At 41.6% G+C, this 26,220-nt stretch overlaps 1 protein-coding gene and 1 pseudogene across 1 annotated transcript; both read left to right on the top strand.

Annotated features, from left to right (window-relative positions):
• Positions 1–597: 597 nt before the first annotated feature.
• Positions 598–4,785, top strand: PPP1R3C (protein phosphatase 1 regulatory subunit 3C). The gene is made up of 2 exons (XM_053585165.1): positions 598–703; positions 2,820–4,785. The coding sequence occupies exons 1-2, from the start codon at positions 690–692 to the stop codon at positions 3,757–3,759; spliced, it is 954 nt and encodes a 317-aa protein (XP_053441140.1). The 5' UTR covers positions 598–689; the 3' UTR covers positions 3,760–4,785.
• A 7,580-nt stretch (positions 4,786–12,365) lies between these two features.
• LOC128581104 (securin-like) overlaps positions 12,366–26,220 on the top strand; it is a 32,859-nt pseudogene continuing 19,004 nt past the window's right edge.

Here is a 26,220-nt window from a genome sequence, read left to right as displayed (position 1 = left end):
TTCATTGTTTTCTGGTGCTCAGATACTTTCCTAATAGAGAAGTCAGTAATTTTTGGCAAGCCGTTGTCTAGTGTGAGGCGCATTTGTGGATTCACCCTAACCAAAAACATACTGCTAATTTGGGAATGTGCAGGCTAAGGAGAAAGAGAAAATGCGTGGATACAGCAAGTAATGTACAATATAAACATTTCAAATAACATACACATTGGTACAGAGCCACAACTTCTGCGGTCAGATTCCACGGCGCAGGCCCACAAGCTACTTCCAAGTTAACTGGGCCCAAGCCCGGGAAAGCTGGCGCCCGGCCGGCTCCGGCTCCGGGCGGGACGTGCCTGCGCGCCCCCTCGCCCAGGGCTCACGTTACTCGGCTCGCTCCAGAGGGCCTAGCACCCCCGAACCTTCCCGGGGCTCCCAGATCCCTTGGGGCACGTCCAGTCCCGCGGTGATCACGTTCCCCGGGCGCAACTCGCGCCCCAGCTGGCCGCTGATTGGTTCCGCCTTTGGGCCCGAGGCCCGGGGATTGGTTCAAGGGATCCGCTCACGTGGTTCGGAGAAGATAAACTGCCCCGCGGCCGCAGAGCCGCAAACTGCTCCAGGCACCGCCAAGCGGGGACGTGCTGAGGCCGGGGTGCGAACTGGCGCAGACAGCGGCTGCTGGCTCTCACCGTCCGCCGCCGCCTCTCTGCCTCATGAGCTGCACCAGGTAAGTTCGCTGCAAAGATGCGTGCGGGAACTGAAGGCACCCACAGCTGCGGGGAAGTTGGGGGGAGTTTTAGTTCTGTCACCTCTGCAAATGGAGACCTCAGGGCGGGGGGTTAAGTTGACTGCTGAGTTCAATCTGGAGGTGTGAGGAATTGTGTTGTTTCTTAGGTACTGCCTATTTTGATAATCAGCATCTTAAACCAGAAACTCACTCAACGTGAGTCAGCTGTAGTTTGCATTACCAAAGGATGCGACTGTTATTTTTTGATCCTGCACAGAAGTCCCAAAGAGTCCTAGACATTGATGCTTAGCTAGTTTAGCTGATGGGTGAGGAGGAGTTGCAGGACAGTATTTGCACAATTCATTTCTCCTATCACGGTTTGTCATAGCAAACTCAGGGTTTGAGCAAACTTAGTATTTTTAACTCTTGTCCAGAGCTTAAAAGTTCCAAGCAAATCACCCAATACTAAAATTGTCTTTTCTATAAATGCAAAAGGTAAAAAAAAAACTCCCATAAAACTACTTTAAATAGCATCTCTAGACATAACTTAGCAGACTTCTCTAAAAATCCTGCCTGTTAACTATTATTAGACCCTCAAATATAGCTTTAGCTTTCATTTGTTTGTTCTAAGTTTGTAGGTCTCCCAGAAAAACTCCAGAGCTAATAAAGTAAATTCTGTGAATGTTCTTTCTTATCCATTTTGTGACAATGACCACTTGCTTATGTCCTTAGAAGGGCTGTGAAGTTACTTAAGCCAGACTGAGAAATGTCATTATCCACATACCTTTTATTAAGGCTAAGAGAGGGGAAAAAAATTAATTCCATAAGCTTGGCAATACATAATGAAGGCTAAAGGCCAGGAAAAAAAATTTTGAGGGAGGCTTCTTGGTTTAATGTAACTGAACATAGTTTTAAGTTTTAAATAGCTTAATTGTCCTTCTGCTTATAAATGTTCATTGCCAAAACATTAGAAAATACCAAAAAAGGACAGAAACAAAACAAAATGGTGTATTTCCTCTAGAGTTTTTCAATTTCTTTATAAGTTCATATGTATATGCTATATATTAAAAAATGGCCTTATTTTTAAGTAATCAGTTTTTCCAGTGAGATGTGGACTTTTTATAGGCATCTTTTTGTGTGAAATACAGAGCATACAAAGTTTTTCTTTAAATGCATGAATTTTTGTGAAAAACAAGGACAAGCACACTAATGAAAGTGCAAAGATAATTTAATTTTTATTACTGTTTTTTCTTTTTTTTTTGAAATGGAGTCTCAAGTTGTCACCCTGAATAGAGTGCTATGGTATCATAGCTCCCAGCAACCTTAAACTCTTGGGCTCAAGCGATTCTCTTGCCTCAGCCTCCCAAGTAGCTGGGACTACAGGCACGTGCCACAATGCCTGGCTATTTTTTTTTTTTTTTGCAGTTGTCATTGTTGTTTTAGCTGGCCTGGGCTGGCTTCGAACCTGCCAGCCTTAGTGTATATGGCTGGTGCCCTACCCACTAAGCTACGGGCACTGCCCTGCTTTTTTTTTCTTTTAAAGTAGATTACCTTTCCAGAGAAGTATAATCAATTTAATAGCAAAATAAGAAAAAGCAGCCAGAGGAGGCAAAAGGTCTGGCACTATGGTTCCTGACCCTGTCTGCTCACTAGAATCACCTGGAAAGCTCTAAGAACATATCTATCCCCTTAGCCCTATCCCAAGGGTTCTGCCTCAGTGGCTCCAAGTCCCAGGAATCTGAATTAAAAAAGAAAAAAGAAAACTAATTCCCTTGCCCATGGTGACCAGACAAGTTTGAGAAACTGTGCAGAATAGAGCAGATGATTCTTAGGACTTTATTAGCCATAACCACATCCAGCCCTTTGATTTCTCAGATGGGGAAACAGAGACCCTGCCTCCCAGTGTTTTAAGCAGTTAACACAGAGCCCTGTAGCCACCCAAGGATAGAGGCAGACACAGAACTAAGATTGGTATTGTTAGTATTGTTCTCTTTTACTTAATCAGCACCTTCCTGATACTTTGTGCCCTGGCTATAATTCACTCAGTATGAAAACAGTACTTGTATGTATTTGGGATCAGAACCAGGTGATAATTCCTCTTCCTTTTGCATTTCAGAATGATCCAGGTTTTAGATCCACGTCCTTTGACAAGTTCAGTCATGCCAGTGGATGTGGCCATGAGGCTTTGCTTGGCTCATTCGCCACCTCTGAAGAGTTTCTTGGGCCCTTATGACAGCTTTCAACAAAGACATTTCATGAATAAATTAAAGCCCCTGAAATCATGTCTCAACCTAAAGCAGGAAGCCAAATCGCAGAACGACTGGAAGTGCTCACACAACCAAGCCAAGAAGCGGGTGGTGTTTGCTGACTCCAAGGGTCTCTCTCTCACCGCCATCCACGTCTTCTCTGACCTCCCGGAAGACCCGGCATGGGATCTCCAGTTTGATCTTTTGGACATTAACAATATCTCCTCTGGCTTAAAACTCCACGAGGAGAAAAACTTGATTTTAGATTTCCCTCAGCCTTCAAGTGATTACTTAAGTTTCCGGAGCCATTTTCAGAAGAACTTTGTCTGTCTGGAGAACTGCTCTTTGCAAGAGCGAACAGTGACGGGGACTGTGAAAGTGAAAAACGTGAGCTTTGAGAAGAAGGTTCAGATCCGTATCACCTTTGATAGTTGGAAAAGCTACATGGATGTGGACTGTGTCTACATGAAAAATGTATATGGTGGCTCAGATAGTGACACCTTCTCATTTGTCATTGACTTACCCCCTGTCATTCCAACTGAGGAGAAAATCGAGTTCTGCATTTCTTACCACGCTAATGGGCAAGTCTTCTGGGACAACAACGAGGGCCAGAATTACAGAATTGTCCATGCACAGTGGAAACCTGACGGGGTGCAGACGCAGATGGCACCCCAGGACTGCACATTCCACCAGGCATCCCCGAAGACGGAGTTAGAGTCACCAGTCTTTGGCAGTCCAAGGCTAGCTAGTGGGCTCTTCCCAGAGTGGCAGAGCTGGGGGAGAATGGAGAACTTGGCCTCTTATCGATGAATTAAGCAACCTAGTGGTTGGTCTTGATCTGTCATATTCCCCATGCAATTCTAGGTCTGTATTGCTCAATATTAGGAAGTCTTTGCTACTTTCCATCAGTAGGTTTAGATTTTGAGCTTTTGAGACCTGGCTACGGAAAAGAAAGCCACTTGAGGATTCAGTGTTGGGATCAGTAGAGCTGCCCAATTTTGCTTTGGAGGATTAAGTAACAGCCTGGGAACTATTTGAATAAAGATAGTACCTTTTCAGTGCCCTTCCTCCTTCCCTCTCAATTCATGAGCTTTCAGGTTGGGCAAGGAAAAGTTGAGGAAGGACAGCTGATGGTGATGGAAAGCTGTGTTAATGGTATGAGGAATGTGTGAAACGTGTACACAAAGGGCTCTGAAGCTCAAGTCAGAGTAGGAGCAGGAGGTCTGACACTCATTTGTGGGTGAGAAAATGTAAGTTCATTTCATGTTTTTAAGTTGGTTTTATGGTTGTATCCTGGGGAAACAATTTGTAGAGGGGGAAAAGATGCATTCTGTGTATTCTAGTGGGAGAAGAGCTGAATAACCTTTAAGGGTATTGGGTGGTACTTGGTGAAGATGAATTGTAACTCTGAAGAATCAAGATCTTAAATGGAGCCTTTCTGTTGAAATGTGGTCTACCAACAATCATGATTTGGAGGTTTAAGCATATCTAACTTCAGAACCCTAATATTATAAGTGACTTTGTGATCACGACATCATGCTTGGGTTCTTAGTACAGAATCCTGCTAACAAAAACCATGCCATCATCAAGTGGTTAACAGCACATAGGAACTCCATGTCACGTCACACATAGTTCTTTGTAAGTGCCTTGATTAGATGAGAAAACTGTAGTTACCTAACCCAAAAATACCTGAATGGCCTCATAAGAAGGTCCACTCTGTACTCTGGCATTCCTCTTTGTATACTCTTGTATCTTTGAGAGTGTTGTCAGTGTACACAACTCACATCCTTCATATTGAAGGTGACTCATTTTTCTGCCACACTTTTTTGATGTGATGTTTGAAGTGAGGCCCAACACTAGGATTCTCAGTGCAAGAATCCAGCACACAGAAATATCAATCTATCTTCTTGCCTATTTTTGTCTTGCTGTTTTAATTTCCTTTGAGGTCAAAAGGCTTCTATTTTTAAAAAAGAATCAATGTGAATTGTATTGTTGTAATATATTTGTTTTTGTGTGTGCATACATCCATTCTGTAAGATCAGAAGGACAAGAGTCCCGGAGCATTTGCTTCTATTATTGTGCACACCTGCTGAGAGATGTCAAAAGAGCGCAGTTGACTTTAACACGTGTGATGTACCGTGCTGAAAAGTACTATTGGGGTGACAGTATATGAGGTTTGGCTAGCATGTATGATTTTTCACTGTAAATATTTCACTCTTCTCTATCCTTTATGAGCTTCTCACTTTAAGAATAAATGTGTTTGATATAAGATCTGAATATGTTTTCTTTCTCAAAGCCACAGTTAGTGAAACAAACTGTCAACTGACATTCTTCCCTTTTGTTTAGGAGCAACTGAGCAGAGTGATTATGGACCGGAAGTAGATCCCCTGAGGGTATTCCCATGGCCCTGTCTCATTAGTGAGCACATTGCCTATCACTGACCTCTGGGGCTGTGGCCCCAAGCAGTGACTTGGACTGCTGTGACTGTCCCTATCCCTGGTGACTGCTCATCACACACTTTTTGGTTCGGGGTTATCTTGGAGGCCTTGTCTTAGCTTGGTAGGAGATTGAGTAGGGCTGGAGTGGCCCCTACGTCTTGAGCTCTAGCACCTTCCTGATGGGGCAAACCTAACTTTATAAGTGAAGAAACTAAGATCAAACTGGAAGTGAGCTGCCCAGGGAACTATGGAGGGGGCAGTGGGCATCATCAGGCCCAAACTGAGGGGAGCAACATAGCTCTTGGGGTTGAGAGGCAGCAAGTCCATGTACCTACCCTGTAGCTCTGGTTCTGTCTAAAATTCAAGAAGGAGCTTCAGTGCGGTGTTTCTTAGGGGGAAATCAAGTACCAAGAGCAAACTTTTATCATATCATAGCATCTTCTATGTCAGAGGTTATAAAATACAGGTCTGCGGGGATGTATGGGGACAGATGTATTTTATCTGACATAAAGAACTTTTTTTTGGAGACAGAGTCTCACTACGTTGCCCTCAGTAGAGTGTTGTGGTGTCAACTCAAGTGAGCCCAAGAGTTTGAGGTTGCTGTGAACTGTGATGCCACAGCACTCTACCAAGGGGGAAAAAGTGAGACTCTGTCTCAAAAAAGAAAAAATAAATAAATAAAAAGGTCTGATGCCAGTGAGGCACAGTGGCTCATGCTTATAATCCCAGTACTTTTGGAGTCTGAGATGGGAGGGTGACTTGAGGCCAGGAGTTCAAGACCAGTCTGGGCAACATAGCAAGACCCCATTTCTCAAAAGGAAAAAAAACTGATGTCCCCACCTTACACCTCCCAAAATTTTGACTTAATTGGTCCAAGGTATGTGGCATTGGACATAGTTTGTGAGCTTCCCAGTGTTTCCAATATGCATCAAGCTCAAGAACCTCTGATTTAAGCTGTGTGAAGTGTTTTCACCTGCCCCTCTCAGAGACCAGAGTCACATAATGGTTCAGATGATTTCTCAGCCCACTTATTTATTTATTTTATTTTATGTATGTTTTTGAGACAGAGTCTCACTTTGTGGACCTTGGTAGAGTGCTATGGTGTCATAGCTCACAGCAACTTCAAATTTTTGGGCTCAAGCAATCCTCTTGCCTCAGCCTCCCAAGCAGCTGGGACTACAGGCACCTGCTACAATGCCTGGCTATTTTCTAAAGATAGGGTATTACTCTTGCTCAGGCTGGTTTCAAACTCCTGAACTCAAGTGATCTGCCTTGGCCTCCCAAAGTGCTGGGATTACAGGTGTTAGCCACTGTGCCTGGCCACTTTTTTTTTTTTTTTAACAGAGGACAACATGGAGACCCAGAGTGGTTAAACTTGCTCAAAATCACAGAAATAGTAGAGCCTGACCTCCTGACTCCCCCCCAACACCTCCACCCCCTACCTGCAGTATCTCCTGCTAAGCAACTTGAACATGGCCTTCTTCATTTTACTAATCTACTTTCTTTTCTCTGATCTTTTGTATATAGGGAGATGATAATGAGGATACCTTTGGGTACAAGTGACTCAAGTAATTTAAACAATAAAGAAAATTTATTATCCCATGATACCAGTAGACTGTTTTCAAAGCTCATTAATGCAATAACTTAAACTCGGGTTAATTTCCATTTTGCATTCTACCATTCTCATTACTTTTGATTGTGCGTGTGCTAACTTGCTTCCTAATTACAAGATAGCCGTGCAGTTTCCAGGCATCATAAGCAGACACAATAGCACTCACCAGGAGAAGGAGCCCATCTCTTCCTTGCTTTACTTTCTTTTTCTATGAGTGAGTAAAACTTGCCCAGACGCTCTTGTCATCCTTCAGTGCTGACTTGCAGACCTTCCCCTGATCCCTTCCCATGTTTCGCTGACCAAAATTAATTCAAATGTCTGTGCATAAACCATCTCTACACAGAGAAAGAGGACTTCATGACTGTCTCAGACAAGTCAGGATCTCCCTCTCTGCTGAACCAGGGGCTAGAGGAGTTCTAGCCTTCTGAAACGCAAAGTCATATAGAGGAAAGCGGGTACTGGTACTCCATCACGCAGCTCTCCTTGACACAGACTTTCATAAATGGTTGAGGACTATTATTTCAACAACAACTCACAAATATTTGTGTGGCCAAGCAATCAGCTTTTTAGTCTGTGATGGAATATAGAGTTAGTTGAGTTATCCAGAGGAGCAGTTAGACCCCCTACCTTTCACATGTGAAGAGATTAGGGCTGGGGTCAGGCAGAGCTAGATTTAAATCTCTTGTTCCACCAGTCGTGTGGTGCAACTTTCACCAAGTAACTTAATGTCTCTAAGCCTCAATGTTTCCATCTTTGAGATGGGGAATGGTGACAATTTCTATCTCACAGAGTGATTGTGAGAATAAATGGAGATTGTGTAGATGAAGTGCTTAACAAATCATTTGATAATAATATGTGATAAATAAATATAAATTGTTCCTAATAGTAATGATAAAGAGTTTTCTTGCAACTACTCCTTTTCACGGTGTGGTTCTGTAAATGAATATGAGTCTTTCTCAAATCAGCACTTAGTGCTAATGTTAATATTCTGTGTTGCTGGCTAAGAGAGGATAGTATCCAAAATAGCATTGTACTAGAGTCTCTTATCCACCCAGAAAACATTTATGGAGCACCAACTATGTGCCTGGCACTGAATTTATAGTGATGAACATGACCAATATGATTTCTGCTCTCATGGAGCATGATTACTGGAGACATTTATATATCTCTACCTTATCACTTCACAGTGACATCCCAGTTGGGTAATTTTGGGCAAGTCACTCTATCACTCAAGCCTCAATTTAATACTCTGTGAAATGGGTTAATTATTTACAAGGTTACTGAATTAATAACAGTGGCTAACCCTTCTATAGCCTTTACTATGTGGCAAGCATCATTCTAAGTGCTATATACTACGTATATTTTAACTCATTTAATTCTCACTATTCTATGGGTGATTTCTCTTATTAATCTCATTTTACGGATGAGGAAAGAGAGGCACAGATAAGATTTGTGATTTTCTCATGGTCACATAGTAAGAATCAGAGCTGGGAGTTGAGCCCAGATGTATACTATGATGCTTCCCAAAACTCTTATTCACAGTTTATTTTTTAATTAGTCTTTCGTTCATTCGTATTTAATTCAATGTTTGATATAGTTAATGTACACCATGTTATTATTTGTTTTCTATTAGACCCATTTGTTCATGTTCTTTTTCATTTCTTGTCTTCTTTTAGATTAATCGGTTTTTATTATTCCATTTTTCCAGTTTCTTAATTTGTTATACGTTCTTTTTCTGTTCTTTCAATGGTTAGTTACTCGAGTGATTACAATACACGTCCTTGATTCTTTTTCTTTTTCTTACTTTAGGTTAATGTGAGGGTACAAACAACCAAATCACTGTATTTGAATTTGTTAGGTAGAGTCCCTCTTGTAATTATGTCCTGCACCTGAAAAATGTGTCATATACCCCTACAAAGTGCCCATTCAGTGGGAGCACCCCAAACTGCCCCTCTCTGCACTCCTCTCCCTGGTTGCCCCTCCCCCATCTTGAATTGAGATGAGTTTTTCTCCTTTGTGGGGGTGAATTAGATCATCACATCCTTGATTGTCACAGTATAATAAAAATTATTTTGACCACCTCCTTGATAAAGCCAGGACCTTGAACACTTTGCCATCCTCCTGTCTTTTGCGTTGTTATTAGGCACTTTCATTCTAAATATATTCGAAGACCCTTAAGGTGGAATTGTGTTGTTGTATTCAGTCAGTGTTATTTTATATTTATTCAGTCAGTGTTATTTTATATTTCTTCACCTATTCTATTGTTCTTTTTAATGAATTTATGTGTTTCCATCCTGGATCATTTTTCCTTCAGGTAAAAAAAAATTTTTCTCGAGTATTTCTCTCAATATATGTTTATTGGTGAAAAAGTCTCTCAGTTTTTGTTTAGCTGAAACATCTTTATTCAGCTTTCATTTTTGAAAGATAATTACATTAGGTATAGACTCTAGGTAGAGGTTTGGGTGGGGGTTAGAAAATTCTCCACTGCGCACATCTGTAATCCTAGCACCTGGGAAGGCTGAGGTGTGACAATCCCTTCAGTATGGGAGTCTGGGACTGGCCTGAAGAAGAGTGAGAGTCCATCTCTACTAAAAGTATAAAAAATTGGCTGGGCATGGTGGAGGGGGCCTGTAGTCCCAGCTCCTCATGGGGCTGGGGCAGGAGGATTGCTTGAGCCCAGGAGTTTGAGGTTGCTGTGAGCTGGGCTGACATCAGGGGACTCAACCCTGGGTGACAGAGTGAGACTCTGCCTCCATTTAAAAAACCAATGTCCTACACAGCCCCATATCTCTCCCTAATCTCCTGCTACTCCCCTTATCCCTTCCAGCCACTTGCTTCCTTGCTGTTCTTAGAACATGTGATGCCTGGCTTGGTGCCTGTAGCTCAGCGGGTAGGGCACCGGCCACATACAGGTAGGTTCGAACCTGGCCCGGGCCAGCTAAACGATAATGACAACTGCAACCACAAAATAGCTGGGCAATGTGGTAGGTGCCTGTAGTCCCAGCTATTTGGGAGGCTGAGGCAAGAGAATCCCTTAAGCCCAAGAGTTTGAGGTTGCTGTGAGCTGTGACACCACAGCACTCTACTGAGGGTGACATAGTGGGAAATGAAAGCACATGTAGTGAGAATAAGATGGAGTCAGGCAGGCTAGGGTGGATATGACACAGCTAGTCGGTCAGTTCAGGTCCTGCCTGACCTTCACCCCTGTGTCCCATTCTTACTGTTTAGTAAAGTCAGCTCCCACCCTAAAGATACTATCTTGACTAGGTAGATTGATTTAAGTAATTAACTCTTAAAATATTGTAATAGGTCACTGAGTTATGCTGATATTTAAAATAAGGGTTAATATAGTCTTTACTTTAAACTTTTATATATAAAATTGTAATTTCAGAAATGATAAAATAGAACAGTCTTAGAGAGGCTACTCTTGCTGTTATCCAGAATCCCGGCCTTCTGACAAAGTTTGATGGACCTATACCCATCTTTGCCAATTGGCTGATAGTAACAGGTGGCCAGACTCTCTTCCTCCTGTAACATTTCTGGTTCTGTCTGCCTGAAAATGCATATCTCCCAGGATGTTACTTTCTCAGCAAGGGCTACCTTGACAATCTTATTTAGAATTACCCTAACTTCCACATTCTTAATCTCTTTCTTTTTAAACCAGGCTCTATATTTTTCCTCAGTGGCAACCTAGCTCTCCTAATACACTACAGAATTTATTTACTTAATATTATTGATTTCCTGTCTCCATGAACTAGAATTTCCCTTGAAGGGTGGGGACTTTTTATTTTTTTTTGTTCACTGATGTATTACAAGTTCCCAGAATAGTTCCTGGCCCATAGAAAGCTCAAAATAAATATTTTTTAAATAAAATATTAAGTTAATATGTTCTTGAGTAGAAGATGATAAAAATGGAGAGCCATTGGATAGCCTCAAGCAGAGGACTGTCATGGTCTGACAAAAATAAAAAAAAAAAATCATTGTGAACTCTGTGCCAAGTGTGGACTGTAGTGGAGCCAGGGAGAAGCAGAGGGCCCAGTTCAGAGAGCCTTCAAGAATCTAGTCAAGAAAGGCTGAGCACAATGGCTCACGCCCATAATCCTAGCACTCTGGGAGGCTGAGGCGAGTGGATTGCCTGAGCTCACAGGTTCGAGACCAGCCTGACCCTATCTCTAAAAATAGCCAGGTTTTGTGGCAGGCACTTATAGTCCCAGCTACTTGAGAGGCTGAGGCGAGAGAATGGCTTGAGCCCAAGAATTTGAGGTTGCTATGACCTGTGATGCCATGGCACTGTACCTAGGGTGACAAAGTGAGACTCCATCTCAAAACAAAAACAACAAACAAACAAACAAAACAAAAAAAGAATCTAGTCAAGAGAAGGTGTGACTGGCACCTGAGAGGGAGGAGTGAAAGTGATGAAGAGTGGTTGGTTTGGGATATTTTCCTTCCTTTTCTTTCTTTTTTTTTTGAGATAGGATCTTGCTCTGTTGTCCTGGGTAGAGTGCTATGACGTTATCATGGCTCATAGCAGCCTTGAAGTACTTGGGCTCAGGCTGTCCTTCTGCTTCAGCCTCTTGAGTGGCTGGGACTATAGGCACCTGCTAGGACACCTGTCTAATTTTTCCATTTTTATTAGAGAGGGGGGATCTCACTCTTGCTTGGGCTGGTCTAGAACTCCTGAGCTCACACGATCCTCCCGCCCCCCCCTCCCAAAGTGATAGGCATGGGATATTTTTCTGAGGTAGAGTCTAGAGGGTTTTTCCAAGGACTTATATGTGGGGTGAGAGAAACAGAGGCATCAAGAATGACTGCAAGCTTTTCAGCCTGAGCAACTGGAAGAAATGGGTTGCCATCGACCAAGAAGGAGAAGACATTGTGTGGAACAGGTGTTGTGGACCGTACATCAGTAAGTCAGTTTGGGGATATGTTTTGAGATGTCTATTTGAATTCTATCTGGAGTTCAGGAGAGAATTCTGGGATAGTGATCGATATTCCAAATTGATATTTGGAAGTTACAGGCATTTAAAAGGGATCAAAAGCTATGAGACCAGATAAGACTAGCAAGGGGATGAGTGAAGCTGGAAGGCTGAGCCCTGTGGCATTCTTCTCTAAAACTGGAACAGATGATGACACCTAACTGGAACAGACAACACTGTTGTCAGGTGTTGGACACCGGGCAGTATGAAGCATGGGAAAAGCAGAGAGTGGCTGATCCAAACAAAAGGATCAAGCAGGGCTGGAAAAAGAGCAAGTCTCTCGACACTGGAGTTCAGGCCCTATTTGGCAGAGAGACCATATTACATCGCCTCAACCCTCCTGGCATGTGGCTGTGACATCTGCCTCAGGAGAAAGGACCATAAATCAGAATGGTGACTCTGATCTTTGTTGATAAGGAAAATGGAGAGCCAGCCACTCGTGTGTTCTCTAAAGATGAGCTGAAGTTGAGACCTAGAACTTTCAAAGCTTGAGATGTGAGATCTCAGATTTCAACAACACATGTTGGCAGAAAGTCTGATGCTCCACCAGCCTTACCTGAAGCTGCCAGAAAGGCTTTGGGAACTGTCAACAGAGCTACAGAGAAGTCAGTAAAGACTTAAAGGACCCCTCAAACAAAAACAGCCAAACTTCCCTGCAAAAAAAGGTGACTGAGAAGACTACTGGAGCAAAAAGCTCTGTTCCTGCCTCAGATGACACCTATCTAGAAGTAGACAAACTCTTTCCCTCCAATCCTGTAGATTTTGAGAGTTCTGACTTGCCTGAAGAGAACCAGATTGCAGACCTCTTCCTGAATGGAGTTCTTCTTATGGTCCTTAACGAGGAGAGAAGAGAAGAAGCTGTTACAGCTGGGTCCCCCCTCACCTGTGAAGATGCCCTCTCCCCCATGGGAAGCCGTCTGTTGTAGTACCCTTCAAGCATTCTGTCACTGCTGGATGTTACATTACCACCGGTTTCCTATAGATAAATTTCTTAGTGCTTTATAGCTAGTGTCGGTTTGTATTAATAAAGCATTTTCTAACATAAAAAGGAAATTCTCTATTATCTTTTCAAATATTTCTTCTGTTCCATTTTCTTTTTCTTCTTTTTCTGAGATTCCAATTACATGTATGTTATACCTTTTCACTCCACCTTACTATCTTATCCCTTTTTCTCTGTTTCTCATTCTTTTTCTGTCTGGGCTTCAGTTCTCTATTTCTCATTCAGTTTCTGTCTGTGCTACACATTTGCTGTAGACTTGTTTTCCAGTTCACTTACACTTTCTTCAGTTATGTCTAATTCTGATTTTAACCCCATTCTTGCATTTTTTATTTCAGTTATTACACATATATATTATATATATATATTTTTGAGACAGAGTCTCACTTTGTTGTTCTGTGGCATCACAGTTCACAGCAACCTCAAACGCTTGGGCTTAAGTGATTCTCTTGCCTCAGCCTCTCAACACTACAGGGGCCCACCACAATGCCTGGCTATTTTTTGAGATATTTTTGAGGTCTCACTCTGGCTCAGGCTGGTCTTGAACTCATAAGCTCATGCAATCCACCCACCTTGGCCTCCCAGAGTGCTAGGATTACAGGCATGAGCCACCATGCCTGCCCAGTTATTATATTTTTGAGTTAAAATTTTCATTTAGGCTCGGTGCTGTAGCATAGTGGTTACAGCACTGGCCACATGTATCGAGGCTAGAGGATTTGAACCCGGCCCGGGCCAGCTAAATACCAGGGCCAGCTAAACAACAATGACAACTGCAGCAAAAAAATAGCCAGATGTTGTGGTGGGCGCCTATAGTTCCAGCTACTTGGGAGGCTGAGACAAGAGAATCGCTTAAGCCCAAGAGTTTGAGGTTGCTGTGAGGTGTGACACCATGGAATTCTACCCAGGGCGACATAGTGAGACTGTGTCTCAAAAAGAAATTTTTTTTTCAATTTAATTATGTTTAATAGTTTCTGGTTTCCTGTGAACTTGTTCATTTGTTCATCCATGTCCTTTCCTTTATTATTCTTAAAAATGTAAAGGATAGTTATTCTAAAGCCTTGTTTACTAATTTCAATATCCAAATCTCCTGTGGGTTTGATTCTATAATATACTGTTTTATTATTTTGTTTTCCCAGGTGTTCTTGTCTCTTAGCATTCTAGTAATTTTTGATTAAATGAAAAATCTTGTGTATAACAAAAATAAGTATTATTAATAATTTCAAGTAAATAGAAGAATAGATGAAGAAAACAGATGAAAAGATAAAGAATTTCACCAGATGTCTTCCTTCAGAGAATATTCACCATTTCTTGTTTTAGACAGATAGATTCAAGGCTGCTCAATCCAATCAGGATTTGAGCTATGTCAAGGCAAGGTAGCAGTTTTGTTAAAGCTCTACTTACCTTTGGTTCACCCTTGCCTCTAACTTGCCCCATTTGGTGTATACATCTGGGATTCCTCCTGAAAGGCTTTTCTCTCTAATGCATTTCCTCCACACACAGAAACTGTCAAAACTCCTCTCTGCTTTTCGGTCTTTCTAGTAAGTGTCTTAGCCTGTCCCCCTGTGCAGCTTTAGAATTTGACAAGTATCTGGAGTATAAGATGGGCTAAATATTAAGTTCAGCTTTCTACATGCCCCCTCAGCAGGGTACTGGCTTCTGAGTTCTTTGATTTTCTTTTTTCCAGCTCCATAAGGCCACCAGGAGCTCTGTCAATGTCCTTGTCTTTCTTCCCAGGCAAAGCCCAGCTTGTCAATGTCTTGCCTTTGCCCAGAGTCAGCAAACATCCAGGTTAAAACAAAAACAACAACAACAAAAAGAAATAAAAATGAGCTATGGTGTGCCAGCTTAACCCAACCACAAGGTCTTAGTTGTTTTAGTAGCTCTCCAATGCCTTTAAATGATTTCTTTGTAATTTTTTCCTAGTGTTTGTAGTTGATCTTTATATTAGTATTGATCTGCCTCAAGCTACACTATCATATTCAGAAGTGGAAGTCTATCTGATCTTTGATTTTCTCTGTATAATTTCTCCTTATTTGAGTCCCTAGTTATCTCAAACTCTCCAGTGTTCTCAAACTTAAAAAAATTTTTTTTGTATGGCTTTTCTTTGTTATTTTCACCAGGAGCATTTATTTACTACAAGCTACTCTGCCATAACCTTACTCATTCTATCTTAAACGAAATAACTTGTATAAAGCATTTAGTCCAATGCCTTATTCTATGGGGATTTCTCCTAGAAATTTAAAGAGAAGGGCCTAAGTATACTTTATTATTGTAAAAATGAAGAGTATAACTAGGATCTTAGTTTGGAGGGAAAGCTATTTTACCTCTGTCCTCTAGGAACATTTTAGGGATTATTTTAGTACCTGAAGAAGTATTTGATAACATCCCCAAAGTTATACCATTTACATCATGACCAAGGTGAATTTGACCTTGAATATGTAAGATTAAACATAAAGTCTAGATTCTAGATTAGGCACCCTCTCCCTACCAAATTCTTCCATTACAAAATGTCTAAAAAATGCGAGATAAAATGCTTTCTAATTATATTTTTAAAATGTATTTTGGATTTGGGAAGAAAGTAAGGATGATGTTAATGGCTTCCTCTGTTTTTTAGAGAGGTAAATGTGTACTGAAGCTGGTAACTGTCCTGAAGTCAGTTGTTAATCCCTAGGTTACCAACATTTGTTTTTTTTGTTGTTGTTGTTGTTGAGACAGGGTCCCACCCTACGCCCCTGAGCAGAGTGCAGTGGGCGTGGTAGCTCACCGCAACCTCAGACTCGGGCTGCGGGCACCCCGCTGCCTCAGCCTCCGGAAGCCGCTGGGATTACAGGCGTTCGCCATGGCGCCCAGCTGGGTTTTTCCATTTTTTTCATGAGTCGGAGTCTCACTGTCGCTCAGGCGAGTCTCGAACTCCTGAGCTCAAGCGATTCTCCCTCCTCAGCCTCCCACAGTGCTGGGATTACAGGCGTGAGCCACCGCGCCCGGCCCAACATTTGTTTTTAATAGCTATGACTGTTAAGGGGATAGAAGATAAAGGATTAGGGCCCATTAAAGTGAGTGAGTGGGGGAAGGGCATTATAATGAATATCTAATATTGCTAGGACCAAGAAAGAGTGTACCCTCAGTAAGAAAAGAATATAGATCTTACAAAGAAATTCAACTAGGAAAGATGCCTATCAATATTATCTCTGAATAGAGGAGAGAAAAAAAAAAACCCTAAAATTCATTATCGCAATCTGGCCCTCACATGGATTTACAAGCTGAAGTCACATTCTTTGCCTTCTGAAAAACCTCAAGCAAAGAATTTATTAAAAAATACTCTCTGGAGGGTGGCGCCAAAGGGGTAGGGTGCCGGCCCCATATGCCAGAGGTGGTGGGTTCAAATCTAGCCCCAGCCAGAAATTGCAAAAACAAAAAAAAAAGGTAAAAAATACTCCCTGGTTATAGTACCCACAAGCAACAAGCACTCAGTAGAAGTAAACACACATGCTGCCTGTAATAGTGTGCCTTCAACTTAAGCCTCAAGGAATTTTCATCAAACGTGAGTTTGCGCACCAAGCAATAAAAAGACAAATTATTGATAAGATACATGAAGATAAAAATGAAAAAGCTAAAAAAAATAGAAATTAAAAAAGTTACAGTCTACGGCCATACCACCCTGAATGTGCCTGATCTCATCTAAAAAAGTTATAACTATGGGTAAGGTAATAATAGCGCATTGTGAACAACTATAGTCTTTCTTATATATCTGAAAACTCAGATAAAGTGACAAATTTCTAGAAAAGTGTATTGTAAACAAAATGGTTTCAGGAAGAAATAGAAAACCCAACTAGTCCTATAAACATTTATAATTAGTTGTTCAAAACTCGCAGTTTAGGACCAGGTACAGGGGCTCATGCTTGTAATCCCATGACTTTGGGAAGATTGGTTGAGGCCAGGAGTTCAAGACCAGCCTGGATGATAGTGAGACCCTATCTCTACAAAATATAAAAAGAATAGCCTCTTTTCACAAGATGGTGCGGAAGGTGACATCCCTTCTCAAAGCTCCTGCCCTTCCCAAAGCCAAAGCCAAAGCCAAACCAAAGGCATTGAAGGCCAAGAAGGCAGTGCTAAAATGGATCCACAGCCACAAAAAAAAGGTGGCCGAAGACAGTGAGGCTCCAGAGCTAGCCCAAATATCCTGGGAAGAGTGCCTCCTCAGAGGGGGGCAGAAAAACAAGCAAAAGTCACCATATGCCTTCACATAATGCAGTTCCAGGGGATTAAATAATTAAAGGTGAAAGGGAAATCTTTTTAAAACTTTTTGGAGAAGAGGAGTCTTTTAGGAACTTGGAAATTAGGAAGGAATTCTAAAATAAAGGAAGCAACACAAACCAAAAGGGAACAGCTGATACATTTAACCACCCTAAACTTTAGACTTTGGACAAATACCACATGTTCTCACTCATAAGTGGGAGCTAAATACTGTGCTCACATAGAAGCAGAGTGTTGGAATGATGGACAATGGAGTCTCAGAGTGTTGGGGAGGTGGTGGGTGGTGAATGATGGGAGGTTGCTTGATGGATATAATGTGCCTTGCTCCAGTGATGGCTGCCCTGAATACTCTGACTTCATCACAATAAAATGTATCATGAACCCAAACTTGTACCCCCTGAATATATACAATTAATGCGTACATTTTAAAAATTTAAACTTTTTTAAAAATAGAAACAACATAAATAAAGGGAAAAGATTAGCAACAAATTGGGAGAAGCTATAACTGGCAAAGGATTAGTATTCCGAATATATGAAGAACCCCAATACTTAGTAAGAAAAAAAAAAAACTATAGAAAAACAAGCAAAAAGACTTGAATGGGCATTTTACAGAAGAGGAAACATGAATGGCCAATAAACATATGAAAAGATTCTCAACCTCATTAATAGCCAGGGAAATGCAAATTAAAACCACAATGAGATACTATTTCACGTCTACCTGAATGGCAAAAATTAAAACAACATAGCAAGTGTTGGTGAGCTTGTTGACAAATAGGTCTCCTACCCTCTGGTGAGAATACAGACTGATGTGACCACTTGGGAAATAATTTAGCATTGTAAAGGTGAAGAGGCATAGCAATTTTACTTCCATATATCTATATCCTACAGAAAAATACACAGGTATATCAAGAGATAGACATATGTTTGTAACAATGTTATTTGTAAGAGTAAAAACTGAAACCAACACAAATATCTACCAAGGGTGGATTGGATAAATAAATGCTGTTGTATCATTTTAATGGAATACAAAGCATAAGAGAAAATAAATGGCAGTTACTCCCATCAACAGGAATGAATCTTATAAACATAAAATTGAGCAACAAAGACAGGTTGCAGAAAATATACACCATATGATTTATTTCAAAATAAAGTTCAAAACCACACAAAACTGATGAATATATATTTTATACAGAGGGTGCCAAAAACATGTATAACCACTTTAGGAGATATTATCTGTGTATTACTTTTCAAAGTTGAATTGAAGGTACCATTATTGGTCATATGTACCCAGATATGCTATGTACATCCATTTTGCCTGCAATTCATGCACTTTTGGGGAATGATTGATTTTACTTCCACAAAGATCTCTTAAAATGTACATACCTTTATCGGCAGCCATGGTACACACACACACATATACATATATTTATGCATGAAAATAATAAAGTAAAGTAAGTGAATAATAAGTAGAATTTGGCCTAATGATTACTTCTAGGAAGGATGGAGGAAATTGGGGAGGGGTACTGAGGAGAATCCAGAAATATTGCTAATATTTTCTTTCTTAAGCAAACACTTCTTGTGTATGCATTATATGTTATTTTATACATAAATACTAGCTTGTAAGAAACATTTTAAAACAGGTTTTATTAGTACCTACAAGCACAGTAGGAACTTTCCCATTTGTGTCCTATTGAGAGCTGTTATTTTCTTTTCCCTATTTTGGTGGAGGTGATCTTTCCCCTGTATAACCCTTAAGAATAATAAAGTGTTTTGGAACATCTGGGATTTGAAAGCATTGTTCTGGCAGCCTTTAGGATTTGGTTGGAAGTCATCACAATAGACCATTTTTATGTGTTTTTTCTGATCTTGGCTCATGATTTTGAGATGCCAGATTGTCCAAAGTTGAGCAGAATGTTCTATTGTGCTCTCATATAATAAGATAAATGAAAATAGCTAAATCCACATGTATTTCACACATATTCCATATGTGAAGGACTAGCTATTCTTTAGAATCTTAGTGCTTACACTTGAAGTGACAGAAAGGGCAATCCTATGTAACATGGTAACCACCCTTCCTTAACATTCTAGATGGTACCCACATAAAGGAAAGCTGCTTCCTGTTACTCCACCGACCATTGTGGGCACCTGTGCCGCCCTGCCTTTCTGATTCCTAACACAATCTCGCAGCCCTTGTTTATCCACACTAAGAAGTCAAACCAGGGTGGACAGAGGCATCCTCCTGCCTAGTTTCAGTGTGCTTGAGGACAATGAGCTGGTCACACCTATCCCCAAACTTGCCATTTCAGCAATACAAGATATGGATGCTACATGTCACAGAAGGACTCAGTCGTAACGATGGGCCATGGGTGTTGCTGGCCATTTGTTGGGAGATCTTCTCATAGCCCCGTGTCTCATTCACGCTCTGTCAATGCATTAATAGCTCATGACAACCTTGGGTCCACTGAGTCAGAGGAGCTGGTGAGTCACATGCTTATCCCTGCTCCTCCAAAGGTATTTTATCCCAGCCATTTATAATACTGAACAGATTCAAAGTAACTAAAACCAGCTGTAACCAGAGATACACAAAGACTCTGTTGGATGAGATAACCTGCAAAATTAATCTTTGGGTAAACCCAGTCTATAAACTGCCTGTTCACATGTCTACCTCTGGATGATATACTCTCTTCCTTGTGGGAGCTGACACTCTCTGGCTCTGACTATTTAGGTCATGGGGAATCAGACCTCCATGCTAGAATTTTCATCTTGTTGCTGACTAATAACTTAAAAAAATGAAAACCAACCCCCAAAGCAACCACCTGGGTAGCAGCTAGCTGCACAGTTAGAGCTGTCATGATGGGGATGGGGCACCTGGGGACTTTGGTTCCTGGGAGTCACAAGAACCTTTGGTTTAGAGGGAATTAATGCCTTATAACCCCATAACCCCATATTTAGGTATGGTGTTAAAATGTCAAAGGCAGCTTTTCTAGGTTCATTACGTAATATGATTCCAGTACAAATGTCAAAGGCAGCTTTTCTAGGTTCATTATGTAATATGATTCTTTGCTCTTTGGCTGATTTCTTCCCTATCCTCCATGTCAAAGCTCAAGTGCTACTCACTCAGTGAGGCCTTCTCTGACTACTCAATCTCAGAGAGGTATGTGGGTCATTATGAAAGTTTTGAGACAGAATGTGTTATGGTCTATTATCTCACTCACAAGAAACACAGTCAATAGCATCTTTTCTGATTCACCCTTGTAAGTTTCTATTCACTTGTCGGTGTTGCTGGGGGAGCTTTATTTGTTTCTGTCTGGGTGATACGTTTCTTGACTTTTGTGTATCTCAAAACTTTCATAATAACCTATGCCTTCCCAGCTATTCTCCTATTCATGATTTCATTGAATGCTGCCGCCTGCCTGTGATCCCTCAATTCAGATCCTCAGAGAAGACACATTTACTGAGCATTTATCTACATGCCAGGCACTATGTTAAGAATTTTACTTACATTTTCTTATTTAATCCTACAAGGTATGTGTTGTTATTATCACCATTTTCCAAATAAGGAAGCTGAGGCATAGAGAGGCTAAGTAACCTGCCCAAGGTCACAGGGAGCAGAGCTGGGATTTGAACCCAACTCTCGTAGCAACCTGTTCTTTTTCTTCCTCACATGTCTTGTGATTATGATTGTATCTGGAACAGGGTGGCGAGTGAGGCTTTTTTGGAATAGCTGCCAAGGCCCAAAGGTGACAGGAGAGTGTTAAGCACTCTGTGTTTCTAAAGACAGCTCTGACCACTCTTCAACAATGAAGTGGTGGAAGAGGCACTGATCCCATGATCCCTGCCCCTGTCCCACGCTGTGTGGAAAGGCTGAGCTGCACCCTCAGAGTCCTCAGCTTGTGGTGGGCACAGACACTGGTGAGAGGATTCCCCCCAGGGGTAGGATGAGGGGTATCTTTCCCTCCTCCAGGCCAAAGGAGAGTTGAGAGTGCTCAGAGAATCACTAGCAACGTATTTCTGGCTGACCGGCTGAACGGTGGTCCTGCTGTGTGGTTCTGTCCTAGGGCAAAAGGATCATTGGGGAGAGAAGGCGGGGCCGAAAGAAGAGATGACAATGGAGCAGGCTGTCTCCCACCACTTGGCAGTGCTGGATGGTTGAAATGCCTGTGGGTCAAAAGGACAAGGAAGAAGGTCCTGGGCCTTAGCTGACTTGCTGGCCCCCCACCCAAGCTGGCCACCTTTTGGTTGGGGGTCTCCAGCAACAGTGGTCTGTGGGTGAGCTACAAGTGGCAAGGGCTAGCCTGTGCAGCAAGAACTCAGCATCCCTTCCTTTTTCCTTTTTCAAAAAATTTTCTCTCTGTATATACATGTGTTTATTTGGTTTCCACTTTTTGCCTTCACAAAATTAAAAAGAATTAAAATTTAATAACAATAACAATGTTTAAGATAAGGTCTAGAAACAAAAACCTTGTAAAGAATGAATGAAGATAAATACATTCAGAAAAGACATCAGATGATTGCTGCAATGAAATATTGAGCACTAATAATAATAATAATGCAAAAAAGTAACATTCACGTTGTCAGATAAAAGTATGTCTATTATAGAATGCTTTGACTCTGAGGTTCAGTATGGAGTCATCAGTTAACTATTTTTTTTTCCAAAGTCTCAAAAAATAGAAAACTAATATTTATAAATAAAAATAGATGATTTCAAAAAAAGAGGATAAATATTCAAAAATTTATAAGTGAAATATGTTTGTAATTTCCCTTTATAGTAACATATTTTTTCCAATTTCAATATCAGGTATATCCAGATGAAGTAGAATGATTTTGAAGTATTTCTTCTTCTTCTATTGCCTATAAAAATTGGCATGATCTGTTTTTTTTTTGAAAGCATCCCTTCCTTTTTCTACACCCATCACAGAGGGAACTGCAGTCTGGCAGAGGCAGGTAGGAGGTCAGGACAGAGCCGACCTCACCCAGTCCGCGCCAACCCCTCCACCAGCAAGTCTTATCTACTCTGGAGGGAAGGGCTTGGCATCAGCTAGGAGATGTGAGTTCAAATTGGCCTGTACCAAATCTGGATAACTGAAAGTGACAGGAAGTAATGCAAACTGTCTGAGATACTTTAAAGGGGAAGAAAGGGGGAGGGAGATGATTTGACATAACACAGTTGAGGACAGTGGAAAAAATTAAAACTATGTCCTGTTTATTCTCTGTTGGTTTAAAGCTCCTTGGTGAATTTGCTCATGTGTTTAACTGTATGTTCCTTTAGGGACCATTCCCCCCAACCAGACTGTCACTGTAGCTCTCTGACGGGGGGACACGTCTGCCCTATTTAGCACTCTACCCATATTACCTACTACAGAGCCAGGCAACCCAAATGTTTGTTGAAGTGAAAGGTAAAAAACACTGCTCTAGGAATGGGAAACTTCAATTGCTTATTAATTCTGGTATTCTAGATGTCTGACTAGACCTCCTAGTTAATGCCCTGGAATCTAATCCACCAAAGGACTCTCGGTAGGAGGACCTCAGGGCAGGAGCTGAGAACATGTGCATTAGAGTCATACAGACCTGGGTTCAAGACACTGCACCTCACACTCTACAGTTACTGCAAGTAACACAGCATCAGAGCTTCTCTTCTCTTCTCTTATCTACAAAATGCTTTGATTATATGGACCCTTGAGGATTCTTGTGGAATTTAAATGTAATCATGCATGTAAAGACTTTAGCACAGTGCCTAGGACAAAGAAAATAGATGGTGACTGTGATAATTAGGGGTGTACAAATAATGTTTTAAGACGATATATGATTAAAGAGTTAAGTGTAAGAACTAGAACCATAAAACTCCTAGAAGAAAACATAGGAAAAATCTTCATGGCGTTGGTCTGGGTAATGACTTCTTGGATTTGACCCCAAGGCATAGACAACCAAAGCAAAAATAGACAATTGAGATTGTATCAAACTAAAAAGTTTTTGCAGAGTAAAGGAAAGAATTAACAGAGTGAAGAGACAAACCATAGCTTGGGAAAAAGGTATTTGCAGGTAATAGATGAGGGGCTCATATCCAAAAATACAAAGAACCCAAAGTACTCAATACCAAGGAAACAAATAATCCTATTAAAAATGGGCAAAAGACCTTCATAGACATTTCTCAAAAGAAGGCAAACAAATGGCCATCAGGAACACACACCCACAAATGCTCAACGTCACTAATCATCAGGAAAATGCAAATTAAAATCACAAGCAGATATCACCTCGCACCTGTTAGAATGGCTATTACCAAAAAGATGAAAGATAAACCTTGGAGAGAAAAAGGAACACTTGTACACTGTTGGTGAGAATGTATATTAGCCATTAGCCATTTTGGAAAACAGTATGAGGCTTCTCAAAAAACTAAAAGTAGAATTACCATATGATCCAGCAGCCTCACTTTTAGGTATATTTCCAAGTGAATTGAAGTCAGTGAGCTGAAAAGATGTCCGCACTCCATGTTTACTGGAGCATTATTCACGATAGCCAAAACACGGAAATAACCTGAGCGCCAATCAACAGATGAATGAATACTAAACAGTTACATATATGCACATATATAAGTATATGACGGATTACTATTTAGTCTCAAAATAGAAGGAACTCCTGTAATTTGTAACAACATGGATTAACCTGGAGGACATTATGCAAAGTGAGATAAACCAGGCACAGATAGACAAACATTGCATGCTCCCATTTAGGACGTAGACTCTAAGAAAAAGGAACTCAGAGAGAGTAGAATGGTGGTTACCAGAGGCTAAGGAGGGTAGAGGTTGGTGAGGAATGGAGAAATGTGGGTCATATTGTACAAAGTTTCAGTGAGGAGGAATAAGTTCTGGTGATCTACTGCACAGCATGGTGACTATAGTTAGTAATAATGTATTGTATATTTCAAAACTGGTGAAAGAATAGATCTTTAAATGTTCTCACCCCAAAGGAATGATAAGTATGTGAGGTGATGAGTATGTTCATTAGCTAGATTTGATGATTCCATAATGTATACATATATGGAAACATCACACTTACCCCATGAATGTATATACAATTATTATTTATGAATGAAAATGTTTTAAAAATCAAAACAAATACATGTGACTTGAACCATAGTCAATGTTTTGAGTAGCAGAACCTGAAGCTTGTAGTTTTAAGGCTAAGAACTTTGAGAGTGTGGTGTGGGGTGCTGGATTCTGCATATGGCTACAGGACAGCTGGCTTACAGGATTGTTAAAGTGCTTGATGCCTAAGTCAGGTGGAGATTACGGAGGGGAAAGGGCTTTGCAAACCATGGGGTGAGGAAAAGGGTGAGGATTTACACGCTTAGAGCCAGAACATGCAAGAGTTAATAATGAGCCTCTGGCAGGCTCAGGGTCTTATTGCTTATTTATAGAAATGCCTTGGAGAGTCAGAGAAGGGGAGGGAAAGCAAAGCAAAGAATGTGTTTCTGTGCGGGAGTGTGTGTGTGTGTGTGTGTGTATGTGTTTGAGAGTGAAAGAGAGCGAGAGCGAGAGCGAGAGCGAGAGAGAGAGAGAGAGAGAGAGAGAGAGAGATTCGCAATTCCAGCGCCGTGTAACACATACGTCCTGTCCTGTCCCTTCTCTACTTCTCCACTCCCTTGTCTCCCACTTATCTTACAGCCACCTCCTCTGGCCGGTTCGGTCTGGGCACCTTGTCTGACCTTGAGCTATCGCTCAGTCCCTTTGGGTGTTGCCTCAGCCTGGGAGAGCTGAGTCCTGGCAGGGGCCGCACTGAAAATAACTCACAGTGAAAGCTGGGCTTGTTCTCTTCAAAGGATGAGGAGAAAGGATGAGAACGTTTTCCACCCCACCTCCTCTGCCTCCCAAGTTCTCTTTGGAAACTACCCCTCTCCTTCCCGGGGTGACCTTGTCCTTAATGAAATGGGAGAAACAGAATGTCAAGACTTGTTTCCTTTCCAAATAAAAGGCAAACATGCTGAAGTGCATTTTAAATGATGTCTGGCAAGAGAGGGCTGGGTTGGGGGAGGCGGGAGGCCAACTTGCCTTTTCTTTGGTAGATATCTGGGAACTTGGCCTGTGTGCACTTCCTCCATGTGACTTGACGGGCAATGCGTCACTCTGGGAGAGCCCTGCATTTTCTCCATGTACAAACCTTGCTGTCCTTAGAGTTTTCACGTACAAGGTCAGTAGTGTTCGTTGAGCGTGTTAGTATTTAGGGGATAGAAACCGAGTAGGAAGACACCAAAAATGTTTTGAGCCAGGCCCCTGCTCTACTCCAGGGCCTATGCCCAGGACAGTGGAAAATAAAAGATTTGTTCAGAAGGTTGGGAACTGTAAGGAGATGAACAAAAGGAGTGACTCTTAAGAAGGCGGGCGGCTGGGAACAGAGTCTTAAATAAAGATATGAAGGATAGGTGAAATTAGGACAGAGAGAAAAAGAGATAGTGTTCCAGAAGGGTGCGAAAGCATGGGAAAAAGCAGGAAGTGGCAACGACAATGGTGAGAGGGCAGAACTCAGGGCTGGGGCTACCGTGAGGCTTAGGTCCGACCAGTGATGAAGGGTGAGGAAAGGGGCCTTTTTTTTTTTTTTTTGTCTAGGTAAAGGGAGACACACAGAAGTTTATCTTCACCTGGAAGCAATGCAGAGAGAGCAAAGTGTTGGGAGTTTTGGCCACATGGCGCAGGGAGAGAGATAGGAAGCAGAAGGTCATTGTATAATTGTGGCCCAGGTGGGCAGACGTGAAAATCAGAGTTGGGTAGTGGGTCTGGCTGGACCTGGGGGCAGCAAGGCAGCCCTGCCTCCTGAGTGTGCTGCCTTTGTGGCCTCCAGTACAGAGTGGGAAGAGGTTCTTGGCTGGGGTAGTTTGGCCACAGTTGTCCAGTTAATGTTTATGTGGACGGCCTGTACGGTAGGGCTGGGTGCAATATGCTGTCAGAGCCCATTAATCAACTCAAGGGTACAGCATCCATGGCCCTTCATTTCTAGCTGTTT

The sequence above is a fragment of the Nycticebus coucang genome, chromosome 3 (assembly GCF_027406575.1).
Source record: "Nycticebus coucang isolate mNycCou1 chromosome 3, mNycCou1.pri, whole genome shotgun sequence".
In the NCBI taxonomy this organism is placed as follows: Eukaryota; Metazoa; Chordata; class Mammalia; order Primates; family Lorisidae; genus Nycticebus; species Nycticebus coucang.
The sequence above is the reverse complement of the archived record's forward strand: the minus strand, read 5'-3'. Positions and strand labels throughout refer to the sequence as shown.